Here is a 21,283-nt window from a genome sequence, read left to right as displayed (position 1 = left end):
CTATAATATAAGGATATACCTCCAACAAAAAAGCAAATACACCAAAAAGCTTTTTGAGCATAGTAAGTGAGAGTAGAGGTATAGCCAAAAGAGGAAAGGGGGCTGGAGGGAGGGGAACCAGGACTGCAACAGTGAGTACACTCGAACATCTACATTTATGGTAAATGTACACAACTGTACTATGTTCTTCGTGTTTCACTGTTGCAGTCATTACATTTGGGTAGATTCCCAAAGCTAAGGTTGGGAGGAGGAATTTAAATAGAATTACGACAAGCTATAAGGCCCTGCAAGACTGCAGTGGCAAAACCAGCTCTGGATTTAGAGAAGATTGGCAAATGATAATGCTTGGTGAAAGTATGTACAGAACTCCAGGTAGCAGCTTCTAGGATGTCCCTGGTAGGGACGCCCCCAAGAAAGGCTGTACAGGTAGATGCAGCCTTGGTTGAATGGGGTCTGATGCCCTGTGGGATAGGTTTTCCATGATGCTTATAGCAGAAATGAATGCAGTGGCCTATCCATTTTGAAATGGTTTGCTTTGAAATAGCTTTTCCCTCTGTCCCTGCAGCAAATGCCACCAGCAGTTGTTCAGATTTTCTTTGAGGTTTAGTCCTGTCCAAGTAGAATCTAAGTTGTCTGTGCACATCTAAGGAGTGCAGTATCCATTCCCCTTTGTTCTGTGGGTTAGGAAAGAAGGTAGGCAAATGAATGGACTGATTAAGAGCCACACTGGATACCACCTTGGGCATGAAGGAGGGATTGGTTCTGAGGGACACCCTGACCGCATGAAAGATGATGAAAGGCTCCACTACCATAAGGGCCTCTAATTCAGATACCCTTCTTGCAGAAGTGATTGCAAAAAGGAAAGCTATTTTCCAGGAAAGGAATTTTAAATCTGCAGTAGCAGCTGGCTCGAAAGGAGGAAGAGTAAGTTTCTCCAAGACAAAGTTAAGGTCCCAGGCTGGGGTTGGAGCTCTCCTGGATGGCCTTAAATTTTTGGCCCCTCTGAGGAACTGCTTGAGCAGTGGGTGAGAGAAGAGGGGAGGCTCTGTGCTATAATGAGCTGAAATGGCTGAGGCATGAATTTTGATGGAGGAAAAGGACAAGCCCTTATGAAGCATCTCAGTCAAATATTGTAGAATCTGAGGTAAAATGGGCAATGCTGTGCTCATCCCTTGAGATTGGTTCCAGGTACAAAATCTTTTTCATTTTGCAGCATAAGATTTTCTAGTACTAGGCCTCCTAGCCTCTAACATGATATCCATCACTGATTTACTGAGGGGTTGTAAAGGAGAGATTAGGTAATTAGCCAGGCTGCTAGGTTCAGGGTATGCAGCTGAGGGTGCAGAATCTGGTTCTCCTGCTGAGACAACAGGGAAGGAGTCTGAGGCAGGTGCCATGGGGCCAAGCATGACACACTGTGCAAGAGGGGGTACTAGTGTTGGCGTGGCCAGTCTGGTGCAATTAAAATCGTCCTTGGCTTGTACTGTTTGATCTTTAGTAGTACCTTGGACAGCAGAGGCAGAGGAGGAAAGGCATAAACTGATAGGTTTTTCCAGCTGAAGGACAGAGCATTCACCTTCCAAGCTAGTTTGTGGGAAATCCTTGTGCAAAATTTGCCCAATTGATGGTTCTGGGGGGTGGCAAACAGTTCTATATCTGGGTTCCCCCATTTGCTTGTCAACATGTTGAAAATCCTTGGTTCCAGTTTCCACTCATGTGGGTCCATGAGGTTTCTGCTTAGTCCATCTGCCAGTGTATTTGGTTTTCCTGGCAAGAATTGAGCTTGTAGATTCACTTGGTAGCTCAAGGTTGTGTTCCACAATGCCATGGCTAGTCTGCAGAGGGGGTAAGAGTGTGTACCTCCCTCTTGTTTATGTACCACATGACCGTGGTGTTGTCCGTCTTTACCATTAGTTGTCCTGGAAGAATGTGGTCCTTGAAGGCTGTCAGAGCATTCTGTACAGCTAACATTTCCTTTTGATTTATGTGTAGGTGCTTTTGACTTGGGCTCCATTTGCCCTGAATGCACTTCCCTGCTAGGTGAGCCCCCCCCAAGCATAGTCTGATGCGTCTGTTGTTAAGGTTTGTGCGGCAGGGGGTAGTGTGAAGGGTAGTCCCCTGTTTTGGTGGCAGGCCTTTGCCCACCAAAGGAACTCTAGGCGTAGGCAAGGTATGATAGGAATCATTGCTTCTAGATCCTGTGAATGTTGACACCATAGGCTTTTGAGATACCACTGCAGTTTCCTCATATGCAGCCTTGCATATGGATTTAGAAGAATACAGGAGGCCATGAACCCCAAGGCTTGCAGTATTTGCCTTGCAGATAACTAGGTTTTTGTGGTCACTTGCTTGAAGTAGGTTGTCAAATGAATCCTTTTCTCTGGCGTGAGGAAAGCCATCTGGGAAGTTGTATTTAAACCTGCTCCCAGGAATATAATTTGTTGACAGGGTACCAGGTGTGATTTCTTTTCATTTATGGTGTACCCCAGACAAGTTAGAACCCTTTGTACAAAGGCCAGATGATTCAAAAGTATGTCCTGGCTTTCTGCCTGAATTAAGACAATCATCAGGGATGGGTATATTTGAATATTTCTTTGCCTGCAAAATGCAATAACTGGAGCTAGGCTCTTTGTGAACACCCTGGGTGCAGTAGATAAGCCAAAAGGCAGTGCAGAGAACTGATAGTGCATGTAGCCTGCTTTGAAGCATAGGTATCTTCTGCAAGACTCCTGATAGGGATATACAGGTATGCTTTTTTAAGTCTAGTGTTGCCAACCATGCATCTTTGCCTAGCATAGGAAGCAGCTGGTGAAGAGTCAGCATCTTGAATTTTGGAATCACCAGAAAGGTATTTAGAGTAGAAAGGTCCAGGATAAGATGCCATGTATTGCCTTTTCTGGGTACCAGAAAAAATCTCAAATAGAAACCTTGTCCCTTTTCCTCTTCTGGTACCAACTGAACAGCCCCCATGCTTAAGAGAGAGAGTACCTGATTTTGGGCCTCTGCCCACTGATTTGGGGGTAGATCTGGCCACCCGCTTGGTGTTGGTAAAGTGTGGAAGTGAAATCTGTATCCTTGGGACACTATATTTAAAACCCATTTGTCCTGGGTAATGAGTTTCCAGTTTTTGGCCTGCAGACCAATCTTTCCGCCTAAAGGAGCATTCAGTTGGGAAGTGCTTGAAGTTTTAAAAGCAAGTCATTGGGACAGTTTTCCACAGGGGGGAGTCTTACTACTCACTGATTTGGGGGTGGAAACCCCCCACTGCTTAGTCTTGTGTGTCCCCTGGGAATGAAACTTGGGGTTTCTGCTGTGTCTGGGTTTGGCTTGAGAAGTCATGGAAGGCGCTGGAAAGGACTAATTCTTAGAGGGCCAGTACTTACTAAATCTAGGAGGCTGAACTTGTAAGAAATCTTTAACAGTTTGCATAGATTTAGCTTTATCTTCCATCTTTTTAAGAACTTCCTCAGCCTTGTTGCCAAACAAGCGGTCCTGATTTAAGGGAGCATCCAGCAATTTAGCTTTAACATGATCAGGCAAAGATTGCTCCTTAAGCCAAGCATGCCTTCTGAGCACAGACCCAGTAACAGCAGCCTTGCAAGAGGCCTCTAATGAATCAAATCCACATTGCAAAGTATGTTTTCCAACCTGTTCAGCAGAATGTATTAAATCCTGTAATTCTTTATTTTCCGGACATTCAGGAATCAACATCATTTTCTGTTTAAGCAATCCAATAACATGTTGTTGATACTTTAACATATGAAACTGGCAGCTGAAAGCCCTAATGGCCAAGGCTGCAGAAGTGTAAACCTTCTTATCCCATCTATCCAGCGCCCTGGAGTCTCTATCAGAAGGGGTAGGATTTTTAGCAATAGAAGCCTTAATGCCCTTGGGTCCTTGTGAAATAGTCTCTGGATCCACAACAGGATTTTTAAAAAGGAACTTGTGTGAATCAGGTACCCTGTAATATCTGTCAGGTTTTCTGGAAGCAGGAGGCAAAGAATCTGGGGCCAAACTTGATTCCGGAAAAGCATCATCAACAATGTCTAGTACAGGAGGAATAGCTAAAGGCCTATGCTGAGGCAGGAGTAAGAAATCCCTAAGCCCTTTTTTGAATCAGAAAAATCCTGGCTTTCCCAGTGGAAATGCTCCCTTAGAGTATGTAAGGTTTTCCCCAAAAAAAAAATCCTCTGGAGGGGAAGCAGAGGGAATAGAGTCCTCTGCATCAGAATCCTCATAAGTAGATAAGGGCAAATCCAGATCACCAGAAGAATCACAAAAATCAGAATCCTGGTAAGAAGATTCATAAACAACTTCAGTCCTAGGCCTCTTTGAAGGGGGAGGCTGTCTTCCCCTGATTGGAGTTATAAGATCTTCAGCCATTCTTATCATTTGTTTTTTAGACATAGAGGCCTGAGCATTCGGCCTAGGCATCAGTTTTTTAGGCATGGTTCGAGACTTAGGCCTAAAAGAAGAAGGAGGCATCAGTTTAATATTTAAGTCCGTAAGCCTGAATACACCCTCAGAAGCCGGTACCTGCAGAGCGGCTCCGGGCCCATCCAAGGTAGAGAGATCTGCAGGTTCCATAGTTGAAGCATCTTGCAGCATACCAGACTCCGAATGGGTCTCAGTAGAGGCCTGCGAATCAGAAGTAGCAGGTATTAGGGGTTGCAAAAGCACCTCACTGAGTACCAGCGAACTGGTGACTGACTTAGGAGAAGCGTCGTCGGCAGTTTTGGACCTCGGCGGCCTGTCTCTGTCTTTATCTTTGCATTTTTTCAGAATCCCGGTAGATGGATGGCTAACCAATGACATTTCTGGATAATTAAACTGAGAACTGAAATATCTAGAGGTGAAAATATACAGACGACGGATAGTGCGCTGATTAAATAAAGCACAAAACCAACAGCAAGGTACGTCGTGGTCAGGGCCTAAGCAAGGAATACAGTACAAATGAAAATCTTTATGAGGTATTTGCTTTCCACAAGTAATGCAATTATTAACTTTTACTGACATCGGTAAGGAGCAAGAAAAGGTTTCTCCAACAGGGTATTTAGCTTTAGTTGAAGACTTTGGTTCTGAAACTCGAAAACAAAAATTTCAGGAGTCGGCCGACTGGCACTTGCAAACTGCTTCTGCTTCGGGCACCGCATGGCAAGAAAGACTGATGTACTGGCGTTGGCTGCATGTTTTATACCCCTGATGACCTGACATCATGGAAGAAGGGACAGCAACCGATGCAGGACCCAAGACTTTGATAATCAGGCTGACTGAGGGCTACTGCAAGCAGATAACACAAATGTAATGACTGCAACATTGAAACACGAAGAACATCTCTTGAAAGAATTTACATATTTCCCAAGGTACGGTAGCTGGACTAGACTAGATAGAAGCTATATTTCACAGGAACATATGCATTTAATTGAAAGCTTTGACACATAGCCAGTAACTATTTCAGATCATGTACCAATAAAAGCTAAGATAAAAATGCAGGTTAACGAAGTCAAAAGGAGACACTGGCACTTTCCCACAGACTTAGTAAAAAGAGAGAAATTTAATGGATGAATAGTGGAAATTATTTGAGAGAAGACAGAAATTTCTTCAGAAGTTGTAACGAGTGAGTGGGATAAAATGAAAATGGAGTTTAAAAATAGTGAAGAAATAAAAGAAAAACAGATATGGTTAAGAAGTAATAGTAATTATTAGAGGGGGTAACAAAGGATGTTAAGTTGTCTATCTCGCCTTCATTCTTGCTGGTTGGGATCGGAGCCGACTCTGCCATCTTCAATAGCTCGAGAGTTGTTTACTGGCTCAAGGCTACCCCATATCCCATGATGCCTGGCGCTAGTTACCCAGATCTCGTCTGCCGCTTCGGACTGCGAGGTTGTCTTACTGGCTAAGGCTCGTATACTTTATTGTATTTTTCAATTTTTCTAGATATTTTCCTTTATAGTGTACCTAACTTCTTAGTCGTACTATTCCCCTAGCTATATTCCCTAAATATCATCTATCCCACCTGTTTTTTTCTTGAAAACTCGTTTTACTTAGAGAGTTTTCCCCACACCTCCCTTCCTTTCGTGGTAGCCATTTAATTTAGAGGCTAACCCTTTTTTGTCTTTTTCTAGTTAAAAAAAATATATATTAGAACGTTTTTAGGTGTCTGTAGTAGTAGATTTTACTTAGTTTCAGTGCGTGTTAGCTGTATAGTTTATAGTGTTTAATTAGTTATACCTGCTAACTTGTTTTTTGCTTGTGTGTGTGTGTGTGTGTGTGTGTGTGTGTGTGTGTGTGTGTGTGTGTGCGTGTGCGTGTTTAACCTTGGTGTGTGTGTGTTAACATGTCCAAGGATACTAAAGTGTCCGGAAGATGTCTCTGACAGATGGTCACACTTCTCGTGTCTACTGTCTGGGCGCGGTGCACCTGCAGGACTCTTGTTCAGTCTGTCATGCTTTCAGCCCAAGGGTCCTGCAGGAGCGCAAAAATAAGCTAATCCTTCGGGGTTTGCTTAAGCCACAGGATTCACCGGCTAAGGCTCAGCCTGCGAAATCCTCCAAGCCACCCAAGTCTTCGGCTCTTAGTTCTGAGCTGCCGTTGGGTGAAGCACCACCATCCGCCTCGGCTCCGGCCGTAGCCGATGTGCCTCCCTCACAGTCGGCTCCAACACGAACTTCGGAGCCATCCGTGAGTCGAAAGAGATCTAGGTCTCCCTCCTTGGAGTTGATGCGCTCGGCTCCACGGTCACCTCTGCTCCAATCGGAGCGCAGTCATAAGTCCTCTCACTCCTCTCGGTCCTCCAGACTTTAAGATCATGATTTGGAGAGAATGGTCAGCAAGTTGCTGAAATCGCAGGCCCTAGCAAAAATGTTGTCCAGCCCCCCCCCTCATCAGGTGTCGGCTCCATCCACTTCTGCAGATATTCCTCCTCAGACTCCTCCCTTGAGTTCAGAGCCGGAGTACGTTGGGGTTCGAGTCGTGGAACTGTCGGCTCCGATACCTTTTCCTTCGGTTCTGTCGTCGGCTCCGATCCCATCCTTGGTCCTGTCCTTGGAGGGATATGGGCGCCGGGACTCCCTCATCGGCTCCGAGGGGGCGAGTGGCATTGTACCCTTGTCCGACCCCGCTCTCCCCCTCGGAGCTTCGGCGCAGGTGAGCTCGGCTCCTACATCGGCTTCGGAACCGTCCCCCTCGGTGCGGAGAGGGATTCCGATTTCTTCGGAACCGGAATCTTCTTTGCGTCTGGGCAGGGATGCCTTCAAGGTCATGAGGAGTGTACTGGCCCCTGAGCCAGTCCCACGATCAACCTCATCGGCTCCTCCCCCTATGGTGCCTGCATCTGCCTCTGCCCTTCCTCCTGACCCCAAGCATGAGGAACCAGTGCTCCAGAGCACCCCTTTGGGTGTTTCTTCCTCTTCCGAGGCCTCCCTTAATCACTCAGAGGAGCCACCTTGTAAGAGGAAGTGCAAGAGGAAGCACGTCGACTCCCCTGAGTCTGTCACATCAGATGCCGACTTAGAAGCTTTGGAATGGTCCCCGAGATCCTTCTCTGAAAATGTCTCCTTTTCAGACATCCTTGAAATCCTTAAGCAGAGGGGGAACTGGAAGACCCTAGCCCCTTCCGAGTATGAGTCGGTACTTCTGGACGAGTTTGGTTCCCAACCCTTCACCTCCTGGGTGTCTCCACCTTTCGACCTACTTATGTCTGTGGTGGCTCGGAAGGCGTGGTCAGCTCCAGACACAGTGGAACCGACCCCCAGGAGACCTGTAAATTTATAACTGCACCTCAGGACAAACAGTTTTTAACTAAGGGCGTACCTGTTGATGCCATGGTGGTAGCAGCAGCCACAAAGAAGGAGTTGGCAGAAACTTTGTCATCTGTCCATCCTCCTAACAAGGAGTCTAGAACTATGGACAGATATGGGAAGCGAGGTTTGCTTCAGAAACCTTCTCTATGAGGTCCCTGAATTATTTGTGCCATTTCACCCGCCTTCAGAGGAATCTCCTTAAAGAGCTTGGAGATACCCTCCAAGATCCATCAGCTGAGGGGGCTCAAGCTAAAATGGCCTCCCAGCTGGCGACTCTGAATTCAGTTGTTAACTCCTCCATGAGGCTTATTTCTTATGCAGTCGATGGTGCGAGTAGAGCCGCAGGCACAGGCCTTGCCCTTAGGAGGCACACATGGATGCGGCTATGTAATTTTGCGGAACCCTTCAGAGCATCTTTCACCAATACCCCCTTTGATGGCTCCGCTCTCTTTGGATCACAGGTGAAGGACACACTAACCAAGTGTGAACAGGAAGGCAAGACTCTCTCTGCCGTGGGAGTCCATTTTTCCACTCCTTCCAGACCATACCCCAAGGGTCAGAAGAGTGGGAAAATGTGATTCCGCAAATCCCAGGGAGCCTTGCCTGACGCACGTGGTGAGTTCCCCTCCAGGGGCAGAGGAGGGAACAATAACAGACGCCGCCCTCATGGCAGAGGGGGTCCACAGAACCAGGGCAGCAGAGAATCCTTCTCTAAAAAGCCCTTTCAGCATCCCTGAAGGGTTGCCCGGCTGCCCACCTCTGGAGGCAGTCGGGGGAAGACTTTCACTGTACCCCAAAGCCTGGCAGAATCTAACTCAAGACAAGTGGGTACAGTCAATCATATCCGGAGGTTACAGAATTCCCTTTGCTTAACCCCCGTTACCGTCAAACAAGTCCCTTCCAGATGTTCCACCCAATCTAAGGGACCAAGCAGCCAAAGAAATTTCAAAGCTGCTACAAAAAAGGGTCATCCAGGAAGTCTCAGCAGACCAGATCAGATCCGGAACTTACTCAAGGTTCTTTTTGGTACCAAAAAAGACAGGGGACTGGAGACCCATTCTGGATCTCAGCAGACTAAACAGGTCTGTACAAAGAACAAAGTTTCGGATGGTCACGCTACAGTCCATTCTACCCTTCCTGGGTCAGGACAATTGGATGTGCTCTATAGATCTTCAGGATGCGTACTACCACATCAAAATGCACAGGTGCTCCAGAAGATTCCTTCGCTTCTGGCTGGGGGCCAGTCATTATCAGTTCAGAGCTCTGCCCTTTGGTCTCACCACAGCCCCCAGGGTGTTCACCAAAAGCATGGCAGTCGTTACGGCTCACCTGAGACGTCAGGGATTCCAGGTGTTTCCATATCTAGACAACTGGCTCCTCACTGCTTCCACCAGGCATCACCTCCTGCAAGCCAGGGACTACACTATCAAAACTTGCTCCAGGCTAGGTATCACAATAAATTTCGAAAAATCTGCATTGTTGCCCTGTCAGCATATCACTTATACAGGCGCAAATCTAAATACCAGGAACATGTTTGCGAATCTTCCACCAGACAGGGTATCACTAATTCGCCAGCAAGTACAGATTTTATTAACGTGCAAAACGATTCAAGTCAGGTTTGTCCTCCGCACACTGGGTTCCATGGCATCAGCAATTCTTCTTGTCCCCCTGGCCTGCTTTCACATGAGAATCCTCCAGTGGCTTCTATTCACACAGTGGTCCTTCCAACAGCTTCCCATGTCTCACAAGATTATGATCACAGAAGCATGCAAGAAGCACCTCGCTTGGTGGATGGTCTCCCCATCAGTGTCCCAGGGCAGACCATTTGTGCTATCCCCTCCAGTCGCCACAGTGACCACGGACACCTCCCTGATTGGGTGTGGGGGGGGGCATTATCAGGGCAGGACAGTCCAAGGCACCTGGCAACCTCACGAGTACCATTTGCATATAAATGTCTTGGAGATGAGAGCCGTGCTTTTAGCATTGCAAGCCCTTCAGGACTCTCTCCTTTCCAGGACCATTGCAATTCAAACGGACAACATGTCAGTGGTGTGGTACATCAACAAGCAGGGCGGAACCAGGTCCTATCCTCTATGTCGAGAAGCACTCAGACTCTGGTAGTGGACGATCTCTTCCCAACGTTGTCTGATCACAGCGCACACCCTGGGAGTTCCAATGTCATCGCAGACAGGCTCAGCAGAGCAATTCTCATGCCTCACGAGTGGTCTCTGAATCAGGTAATTGCGGAACAAATCTTTCGCAAATGGGGGCAGTCTTGCTGCGACCTGTTCACCACACCTTACAACAGCAAGTGCAGCAATTTCTTCTCCCTTCTTCCACTTCCCGGCCACTCCCCCAGAGACGCTCTAGTCCATGATTGGCCTCAGGAACTTCTTTACGCTTTCCCTCCATTTCCCCTAATACCCAAACTCATACAGAGAGCAACTCCGTTGGGTTGCAAAATGATCCTCTTTTCCCCTTACTGGCCTCGACAGATATGGTTCCCATTCCTGCATCATTACCTTCTCGAGCAGCCTTGGATTCCGGATCCTATTCCAGATCTGCTGATTCATCAATCGGGCAGACTGCATCGATCCCTTCAAACACTCCAGCTCACAGCTTGGTTGCTCCACTTCCAACCTTAGCCAGGCTTCCTAATATTTCCTCCTCTGTGAGGGAAATTATTATCTCATCGCACAAATCCACAACTAGGAAAACTTATGCTACCAAGTGGAAACGTTTTTCTTGCTGGGCAGAGGCTAAGAATATAGATCCCTTTTCAGCCCCTGTCCACGAGATTTTGGAATTTTTAGCGGAACTCTTTCATTCTGGTTCCGCTTCTGCTACAATCAGGGTTCAGTTAGCTGCCATTTCGAATTTTCACATTGGGTTGTCTTCTAATAACATCATGTCTCATAAGCTGTGTAAAGCCTTCCTCAAAGGAACCACTCTGCTTAGGCCCCCAGTGAGGGATCCCCCACCTCCGTGGGATCTAAATTTGGTGCTAGCTTCCCTAATCTTGCCACCTTTTGAACCTGCAGCATCTTGCTCCATTAAGTTTTTATCCTGGAAGACTCTCTTTCTGGTAGCCATTACTTCTGCCAGACGTGTTTTGGAGCTTCAGGCTCTATGTATTTGTCCTCCATACTTAGTTTTTCATAACGATAGGGTCGCTCTAAGGACCAATCCTTCCTTCCTTCCTAAGGTCTGTTCACAAAATAATTTAAATCAGTCCATAGACCTTCCTGTGTTCTTTCCTAATCACACCAATAAGGCAGAATATAAATTGCACCAGTTGGATGTTCACAGACAGCTGCGTTTTTATTTGCATAGGACAAAGGACATCAGGAAGTCGGACCAACTCTTCCTTTCCTATGCTGAGGGCAGACAGGGCCTTCCAGTCTCAAAGGTAACATTATCTAGGTGGTTGTCTCACATTATTTAATTCATTTACCAGCTGAGAAACAAAGAATTACCTATCAAACCTAAAGGCCACTCTACTAGGACACTGGCCACCTCGGTGGCCTTCCAATCTAGGTTGCCCATGGAATCTATCTGTGCAGCTGTGACATGGGCTAACCCACATACCTTCATTTCTCATCACAAACTAGTCATTGCATCTAGAAACAGAGCTGATTTTGGTTCCACTGTTCTGAAGAGTCTATTCCATTGAGCCACCCAGGATAGTAGGTGCTAGGGACGCTGTCCCAACCAGCAAGAATGAAGGCGAGATAGACAACTTAACATAAAGAAGTTATGTACCTACCATAACGTTCCATGTTAGATGTCTTCTTCTCGTCTTCTTTCTTGCATCCCACCCTCCATCCCTCTATCCTAGTGGATTGAGAGGAGCTCCCTTTTTCAGATTTCATTGGCTGAACCTTCTCTGGTTGTCCTTTTTCTGCTTAGATAGCTTCACAGTTAGGCCCAAAGGGCTACTAGGGCAGAATTCTTCCTTAGTTATGTCTGGAATAGCTTTTTCAAACAAGATCTGGGTAACTAGCGCCAGGCATCATGGGATATGGGGTAGCCTCGAGCCAGTAAAAAGCTCTCGAGCTATTGAAGATGGCCGAGTCGGAGGCGAGGATCGGCTCCGATCCCAACCAGCAAGAAAGAAGGCGAGAAGACAACTAACATGGAACGTTATGGTACGTACATAACTTCTTTTTAAACTACTGCAGAATAAGGGGAATCTCGCAGAACTAGAAGAGGCACAAATGCAGAGTGCTAAAGAGAAAATAAGAGAGTATCTGGATAATATGCATGAGTTTAGAAAGATCATTGTTAAGCAACCTTTTTGATAATAACTTCAGAGTACAACAACTTATAGCACAATTACTAAGGCAACAGAATTAGAAAGGGCTGTTGCCAAACTAAGGAAGCCTATAACAAGAAAAATAACCAGAGATCATGCAGAAGTATTATAGATATTTTGGAAATGTTATGAAAATTTGTATAAAACAGAGAAATGTGGAAATCAAGAAAGAGCACAAAAAGAAATATTTATGGAAGACTTAAGTATGCAACGTTTAGAGGGAGATGAGGCTCAACAATTAACATTTAAGATAAGGAGATAAAAATGGAGATGTACAATCAATCTGCAGGAAAACCTCCAGGAACAGATGGCACTTCTACAGAAGCCTGGAAGTTAAGAGGAAAGAAAGTGATAACGATCAGGAAGGTTTTGTTTAGCAGTGTTTTAAAAGGAAGAGAAGCACCAACATCTTGGAAAAAAGCTCTGGTGGTTTTAATACCTAAAGACAGTAAAGATCCATCAGACCCAGCTTCAATTTCAAATTTAAACCATAATTATAAAGTGTTTATGTAGAGCCGCATAATGCATAAGCATAATGTAAGAAAATACCACTGTTGTTAATAGGTCTTGATGCAGAGAAAGTATTCCACAGTGTAAGCTGGGATTTTATGAGTACGGAAATTGAAGCATTTGCATTCTGTGACACAATAAAGGCTAGTTCTGAGTATACATGAGGGATCGGAATTAAACTGTGAGGGTTCCTCTCTGGTAAGTTGCATCTGAACAGAGGAACCAGGCAGGGGTGTCCTTTTTCTCTCCCTTTTGTCATTTAATTTACATTTAGAGCCACTGATAAAGAAAATAAGGGTCTCAGAAATTTAAGGAAGAAATTGATGTGGTAACCAGAAAAAGTTGGCTTTATATGCAGACATTATTACTTTATACCTGATAAATCCTGAAGAAGGACATCTGAGTGTTGTGGAACATTTTAGACAGTTTCAAGTTTTTTTTTTTTTATATAAAATGAATGAAGATCGAACAAAGGCTATAGCCATGAATTATGTAACCACATATGTTTCAAGTCTTTTTTTTTTTTTTTTTGATATAACATGAATGAAGATCGAACAAAGGCTATAGCCATGAATTATTTAACCACATATGAATTGGATCAGCAATGCCCATATTTATGGGGACATGATAAAGTATTAAGGAGTAAGGATTAAAAAGGCTTCGGTTATGGCAATTAAGGATATGTGGGAAGAGACTTAACAACAGGTAATACAAAAACTGACAAACTGAAAGATCTTGTTTATTGATATGGATAGTAAGATACAAGTGGTGAAAATGTTTTAGTCCTTTTAGTTTTATATACAGGTGAGACATATTTTTATCAAACAGAGAAGAAGTTGTGGACAATAGCTATTAAGAAGTTGAAGGAATTTATCTGGGAGGGGAAGAGGACAAGGGTTAAGTGGAAGAAATTCATCCTTCCAATAGAACAAGGTGGTTTAGGATTACCTGATTTGATGGGATATTTTAGAGCTACACAATTAAGGCTCAAATATATAACACAAGCAGAAAATTACAATTCAAAGTGGAAAGGGATGACGATGAAATGGGAGGGGAGGATTCAAGAAATAAGGACAGAGTGGGATCTTGGATGAAAGTCCTTTAGGAGAATAACAGCAGCCATCCAGATTATTATATTCATAAAGCAGCAAAAAGTAATCTAAAAAGTAGGTTAATACAAGAAAGGTGTAAAGCGATTTTGCCAACAGAGATGACTGCATGTAGGGGTATACAGAACAGGCAAGAGGGACTGGAATTTACTGGAAAAATTGGCAAAGGAAACAAAGTACTGTGAGCAAATAACTGGAGAGGGAAAAGTAATAGAAAGGGATGAGTCCAAGAAGACATTTGGACTGCAGGCTACAGACTGATGTCCCTAAAAAGGATTGATACCAGTGTACAAGGAAAGAAAAGGGATAGGGGGATCCTAAGTGAAACACCTGCTCTGGTAGAGCTTTTAGTTGAATTTAGAACAAAAGATGCTGTTAAAGGAATAATTAGAAGGGTATACAAAACAATGCACTATAAGAATCGATCAGAGGAGGTTAAGAGATTGGATAAGCAATTTAGAAGGAAATAATGGGCGGTCATACATACGACTCCCAAGTATATAATAAAGTCTAGAATGTTTAGGATTTTGCTTGGATGTATTCACCTAGGTATTTTTACACCCCATGGAGACTTCAAATAATTTTTCTCAGGTACACAGCTTATGTTGGAGGATGAGGAAGTAAGAGGTAATTGGGAACATATGTTTTGACAGTATAATGAGTTGGCACGTTTTAAAAATTCCCTACAGAGCACTCCTCAGAAATATTGGCTGAACAAATGTGTGTAACTAAGGAAATGATTCTTTTGAGCTGGGACATGGGATCTGAATTGCCTAGATACAGTGATGCCTTGTTAAGTTTAATTCTGGAGACTACCAAAAAAGTAATTACTAGAAAATGGAAATCAAAGTCTAATCCAACTCTACTTGAAGTACTGAATAGTGTAATAGAGATAAAAACATGGAAGTTGAATCTTTGGAAAAGAGAAGGAGCAAATTGCATAGAAATAAATGGAAGCTGTGGGAATAATACTTGCAGAATAATGTTCTGGAGAACAGTGAGGTTTAAGGGAAGGCAGAAATTGTGCAATTTCTACAATGTTGGACTGAGGACAGTTATAAGAAAGAACATATGTGAGAAAATATATGTAACGTGAAACATGTTAACATGTTTTTTATATTAATGTATTTCTGTCTATATCTTTCTTGGTAATTTAATAAACATGTTAAAAAACAAACTGGGACTGAGCTGATACAAACAATAGAGGCATCACCAAGAGAGGGCCAATGATCCTCATTAACCTACACTTTTGTCTTCTTGCAATAAACAGCTGGCCTACAAAAGGAGCCTCTGGTGAGAACCAGTTACTCTTCTGAAGATCCTCAAAACAGGTCACTGAAGGCATTTTAAAAACTCTCTCCATAAGCTGGCATCCAAAATGGTTTGTCAGAGTTCAACCTTGAATAAAAGCATGAACCACTGCAATCTGTATTAACATATGCCTGAACCTGCTGCCTTAACTACAGCATCAACACAGTCAAAGTTACAATGAAGCCACATGGAAGTCGATTCAGAAACTATGGTAATGTTCAGTAAAAAATCCTTCTTGGTGAAAATCTGAATGATGAATCACAAGTCTATCATCTTCTCCAGCATCAAATCTACTGAACAGGAATCCAGCTTGGATAGGTAAGACAAACAGTCAAGGGATTAAAAACCCCAAAGTGTTAGAGGACAACTCCTTTTTGCTCACCATGTCTAAAACTGTAGACTCTGTGATAAGATAGTGCTATGGTCGCTGGAACAGCTAGACTGAGGAAATTATATTACAAGTTCACACCAACATGCTATAGATCTCACTCCACTCCTTAAATGGGGACTTGTTAGAGGGTATGTGTTTTCTCAGGAGCTGAGTCTACAAGCATTCAGAATGCCAAACAGTTTACTTATGGGTGAACTCCTTGGGGGAGGGAGAATGACCCTCCTCATACTCCTTGCTCAGATGCAGATTTATGCTCTCTGTGGAGAAGACAGCAGTGCCCCATGATATCTTGCATGTGATGCATTTAGTTCTTTATCAGCTTATGAGCTGCAGATGGAGGCTAACCCATATGAGAGACAAGGGCATCTACCTCTTCAGAATCCTCTTCCCAAGATACTGCAGGGGAAAAAGAGCTCCCTATCACAATAACTTCTGAATGGGTGGGTCTGCACTCACTGAATGTACAAGGAGTGCCCAAGCAAACTGTGAGAACTGAGTAGTGGGCAACAGGGATCACCCATTTAGGAAACTGACAGCTAAGAGCAACACTGGAAAATGAAGAAGCCAGTGTTAAGGCCTGCCACTGGAACCAGCCCATACACAAGATTCCTGGCAGATGTCAATAACATGGCAAATGTCCAACATCTGGGGGCTAGGCTCTGCAGGCAAAGGATACAAGGGAGTCTCCTTGATGCTCTGAGCTGTTATGTAAAACATTTACTGCAGCCACAGACATCACCATTTATATTATGACAGCTTGACATTTACTGAAAAAGTAATAGAAGTATGCTAATCACTGCTAAATAAACATGTATGTCCGTCCCACTGTACTGCAAGAAACAAAAATTTATAACTCTAACTTTCATTTGTCAGTGTATAAGAAGGAAAAAAAAACTACAGCACATAAACCTACTTCAATCTTCTCAGCTGCAGGGTGCTGACTCGTCACATATGCATCACTGTCCTGCTTTAACTTATTCAGGCGTTTTTCCTTTGTTTCCAGTTGACTCATGAGGTTCTAGGTATAAAAAACACAACAGGATCTAAGCTGAAAATGTCACATCCAGTACTGTACATATATTGCCCTGTGGTTTAGAATTTCTGAAAAATGTAAGTATTTACATATAAACATGAAGTGTTTACCAAGTCAGGTTCAGTATGCAGCAACAGTAGAATACATTTTGATACTGACTACAGTGCTTGAAACATTTTACAATAATGTATCTGAAAACTACACTAAATGACAGCAGAAATCTATGCAACCAAAAAACATGGACACAGCAGACCTGTAAGGAGCGGTGTACCCCAAGGATCGGCCTTGGGGCCTCTACTGTTTGGGATATACTTTTCTGAGGTGCAAGTCAAAACCAGTGGTCTGTAGCTGACCAAGTCTGCAGATGACTGCAAGCTGGGCACTGTCTTAAATTCCCCTATTGATGTGAATATCCTCCAAGTGGGCTTTATCCAAACTAATGACTGGTTCCAGAAGTATGGGCTCAAACTGAATGCTAAGAAATGCATCATTATTCCCTTTAGGGAAAATGGTGTCCCCACTAATTATTACATTAATAACAACTTACTAAGCATGCAATCAGTCGTGACGAACTTGGGCACCCAGGTTGATAGCAACTTGACCTTTGACAACCACATTGTTGTATGGAAGGCTTTGTACATAGCCCACCTCATAAGCAAGGGTACTTCACCTAAGAACAAGGAGGCCATAACATCCATGTACTCCTCCCTTATCAGACCCATTACCGAGTACAATGCCCCCTTCAGCATGTACCTTGCCAAGCACATGGAGCAGCTAGAGAGACCACAGAGGTTCCTGACCAGGAAAATCCAAGGTTTCAAACTATCCTATACAGATAGGCTAAAAGCCCTGTCTCTCTACTCAGTCTCATACAGACTGTTCAGAGGTGACCTGTTTCTGGCATACAAGGCCATCTAAGACCCAGCATTGATGGAACTGCTGCATATCCATAAGTCAAACTCCACTCGTGCAGCCCGCACACAAGGCCTCAACCTGGTCTTTGATATTAACAGAACTTGTTAGGATATATTTGTGTCCCCAAGACTCCCCCATCTGTGAAATGGACTCCTTCTCCATGTCAAGCAGAGTGCCTCACTAGCTCTCTTTAAGAGGAACCTGAAAGACTGGATGGGAAATAAAGTATACCCCTGGGATCCCATCTGTGTCTCTGATGGACAGGGGGAAACAGGTGCTGACTTTGTGGGAAAATGGATGAAATTCTTGGCTAGGCTTATAAGGGCCTCCGGGCCAATAGCCTAGCATCATCCTATGAACTTATGTATCACCCACACAGGGTGGGTAGATTTGTCCAGTTTGAGTTCAAACATTTCCACATCTAGAATTTAACATAGATGCAATATCTTGTACATCTACAAGGGGCTCATTATCTAAAAAACTAGCAGCTCTCCTCAAATTCTCAAAGACAATACCCTACCCCACTCAGGCATACCTCTAGACCTATAGACACTGAAACAATGACTCTTGAAAAGTAGGAATATCCAGCTAAAAATCTTGATATCTAATTATCCTGAAATTTAAACACCAAACAGCACATAAAGCTTACTACTTCTAGAAGAAAGAATAGTTGTGTAAAATCTTACCATAACCATAGATGTCCTTCTCTTCCACGTTGCAGTATTCTAGATGTGGGATTTTCTGCCCTCAGGTGACTCATACGTTGGCTCCTATACAAAAGCTTCAGCTTCGCTGTTGCAGTGTGAGTGGGACGTCACGCATAGGGCCATGAACCAGGGGCCTTAAACGTGACGCCTGCACGCACAATCCTCAGAACTTGAAGGCCAGCAGGCAGAGAATAAGGCCCAGCAGGAGGAATGCCAGTGGTTTTCAGATGTGTGACTTGGTATCGTATTGTAATACAAACTGGTCAGGTAAGGAATAGGACCTGGGGGAACTGGTGGATGGGAATGAATACTGCAACATGGAAGAGAAGGACATCTATGGTTATGCTAAGATTTTACACAACTATTCTATGTCCTTCTATTCCTATGTTGTATTATTCTAGATGTGGAAGCGTACCACAGCTTATGCGGATGACAGGGTGGTGGTCGCCGAAGAGGGTTCAACAAGACTCTGCAGGACTGCCCTGGTGAATCCTGTCCTAGCTCTGGAAACTTGGTCAAGTTTATACTGCTTGGTGAAGGTGTGGATAGTGGCCCAAGTGGCTGCTTTCAAAATGGATGCTGTGTCTAGGCCCTTCATGAAGGCCCTGGAGGTGGCCACAGCTCTAGCAGAATGGGCCTTAATTCTCACTGGAGGTTCCTTTCCATGCTGGGAGTAGCAGAGGCAAATAGCTTTCCTAATCCAGCATGAGATGGTTTGCTTGGAGACTGCCTTGCCCAGGGCTATGGGGTCATAGGAGACAAAGAGCTGGTTAGTTTTCCTGATGCCTTTGGTCTTGTCCAGGTAAAACCTTAGTTGCCTGTGCACATCCAAGGAGTGCAGGATCCTCTCCCCTTCATTAGTGGGTGGGGGGAAAAAGGTGGGTAGACAGGTGGATTGGTTTAGAGACAAGTCATTGACCTCCTTGGGCATAAAGGAGGGGCTGGTTCACGGGGACACCCTGTCTTTGTGGAAGATGGTGTAGGGGGCCATTAAGGCCTGCAATTCTGACACTCATCTGGCTGTAGTGACAGCCACCAGCAGGACTGTCTTCTATGTACACATCTGTGAGGAAGAGGCCCCAGCCGGTTCAAAGGGATGTTGGGTTAACTTCTCTAAGATGTAGTTAAGGTCCCAGGGCGGGGGGATAGGTTTCCTAGGTGGTCTCATATTCAAGATCCCTTTAGGGAATAACTTTACGTTGAGCTTGGCAAGCAAGGGGTTTTCCAGGAGCAGGCAGGCTGAGATGGCAGACAGGTGTACTTTTACAGAAGAATAAGAAAGCCCACTTTTTATCAGTTGACACACGTGGTTTAGAACCAGAGGGACCTCTGCAGAGCAAGGGTCCCATCCCTTGTGCAGACACCATTTTGTAAATCTTTCCCACTTAGCCGGGTAAGATTTTCTGGTGGTAGGTTTCCTTGCCTCCCTTAGGACAGAAAGCACATCCTCTGAGTAGTGGTGTCTGAAGGGGATCAAAAAGTTTATCACCCACAGAGTCAGAGACATCTGTAAGTGTGGGTGTAGAAGAGTTCCTTTGTCTTGTGTCAGTAGGTCCAGCTTGTAGGGTAACTTGAAGTAATTGTCCTTGGCTAGCTTGTGAAGTAGGGGGAACCAGTGCTGCCTTGGCCAGTAGGGAGTCACTAACAAGATTTTTGGTTTGTCCTTCTGTATTTTCAGGAGGACTTTCTGAATCAGTGGGAATGGGGGGGAAGGCATAAAGGAACTTCCCCTCCCAAGAGATGCTGAAAGCATCCATTCTCCATGCTAGACAGGAGTGGGTTTTTGAGCAGGAGGTCTGCAGCTGCCTGTTCTGGGGGGAAACAAACAGGTCTATTTGTGGAGCACCCCACTGGTGGACTATGTCTAAGACCTCCCTGTTCAGCATCCATTTGTGCTGAGGCAAGGAGGTCCAGCTTAAGAGATCTGCTTGGTGGTTGTCCTGTGAGGGGATGTAGGCCACCTGCAGGACTAAGTTGTGATGAGAGGCTAAGTCCCATATCAGCAAGGTTAGTCTGCACAGCTGATAGGCCTTTGTTCCTCCCTGTTTGTTGAGGTACCACATCACTGTGGTGTTGTCAGTCACAATCTGGAGCACCCCTGGAACCAGAAAAGGAGGGAAGGTCTTTAGAGCTAAGAAGACTGCTGTCATTTCCCCGATACTGATGTGCTTGGCCTGAAGAGAGGGATGCCACTTTTCTTGAATCCTGTAAGAAGCCAGAGTTGCTCCCCAACCTGAATCTGAGGCATCTGTATGCATTACTTGGGTTTGGGTGGTGGTTGTAGTGGGAGCCCTGGGTTTAGTTGTACTTGATGGATCCACCAGCTGATTTCTGTTTTCAGATAGGGAAGGAGGGGAATGACTTGCTCTAGGGGATGTACGTGTTGGGACCAGATGTTCTTCAGGAACCACTGTAGCTTACACATGTGCATTCTTGCCAGTGGTAACATGGGGATGGTTGCTGCCATTAAACCCAGTAGGTGGAGAAACTGCCTTGCCATCACCATTTGGGATAGCAGGGCTTCCTGGAAGTGGGAAGTCAAAGAAAGAACCTTGTCCTGTGGGACAAAGGCCTTCATTTGGTCTGTTCTGATTCTGCAGCTTAGGAAAATCTTGTCCTGGCCTGGGATCAGGGAGGATCTGGGGAGGTTGATGGTGAACCCCAGATTCTACAGAAGGGACATGGTGAAATGTACATACTTTGATAGAGCATCCCTGGGCTCTGCCAGAATCAGGATGTCATCCAGATAAGTGTAAATCTGTATACCCTGAGTTCTGCAGAAGGCAACTGCTGGGGCTAGGCACTTTATAAAGACTCGGGGGGGGGGTGTGGATAAACCAAAGGGCAAGGAGGTAAATTGGAAATGAGAGGCAGGTCCAGACAACTACAGGAATTGTCTGTGGGAATTCCTGATGGGTATGTTTGGGTAGGCCTCCTTTAGGTCCATAGTGACCATGAAGGCATTGGTTGGAATAAAAGGCAGCAGGGTGGTGAGAGAGAGCATTTTGAAAGAAGGTACCTGAAGGTGGAGATTTAGATAGGACAGGTCTAAGATGGGTCTCCAGGGCCATCTTTTTTTGGAGACCAGGAAGAGATGGGAGTAGAAACCCTTTCCTTCCTGTCCTGGGGGGACAGGTTCTATGGTGCCTAGCTTTAGAAGGTCTGCCAGAACTTGTGGCATGAGATTAGC

General features: G+C 44.8%; 1 protein-coding gene across 3 annotated transcripts in view; it reads right to left on the bottom strand.

Annotated features, from left to right (window-relative positions):
* LOC122796716 (desmoplakin) overlaps positions 1 to 21,283 on the bottom strand; it is a 1,113,853-nt gene that overhangs the window by 644,752 nt on the left and 447,818 nt on the right. For all 3 annotated transcript variants that reach the window (XM_044065413.1, XM_044065414.1, XM_044065415.1), the window contains exon 8: positions 16,352 to 16,456. In XM_044065413.1, the coding sequence (XP_043921348.1) occupies positions 16,352 to 16,456 (105 nt within the window). The remainder of the gene's footprint in view (positions 1 to 16,351; positions 16,457 to 21,283) is intronic.

This window comes from Protopterus annectens, chromosome 3.part0 (assembly GCF_019279795.1).
Source record: "Protopterus annectens isolate FY-2018-M chromosome 3.part0, PAN1.0, whole genome shotgun sequence".
NCBI classification, from domain to species: Eukaryota; Metazoa; Chordata; order Ceratodontiformes; family Protopteridae; genus Protopterus; species Protopterus annectens.
The sequence above is the reverse complement of the archived record's forward strand: the minus strand, read 5'-3'. Positions and strand labels throughout refer to the sequence as shown.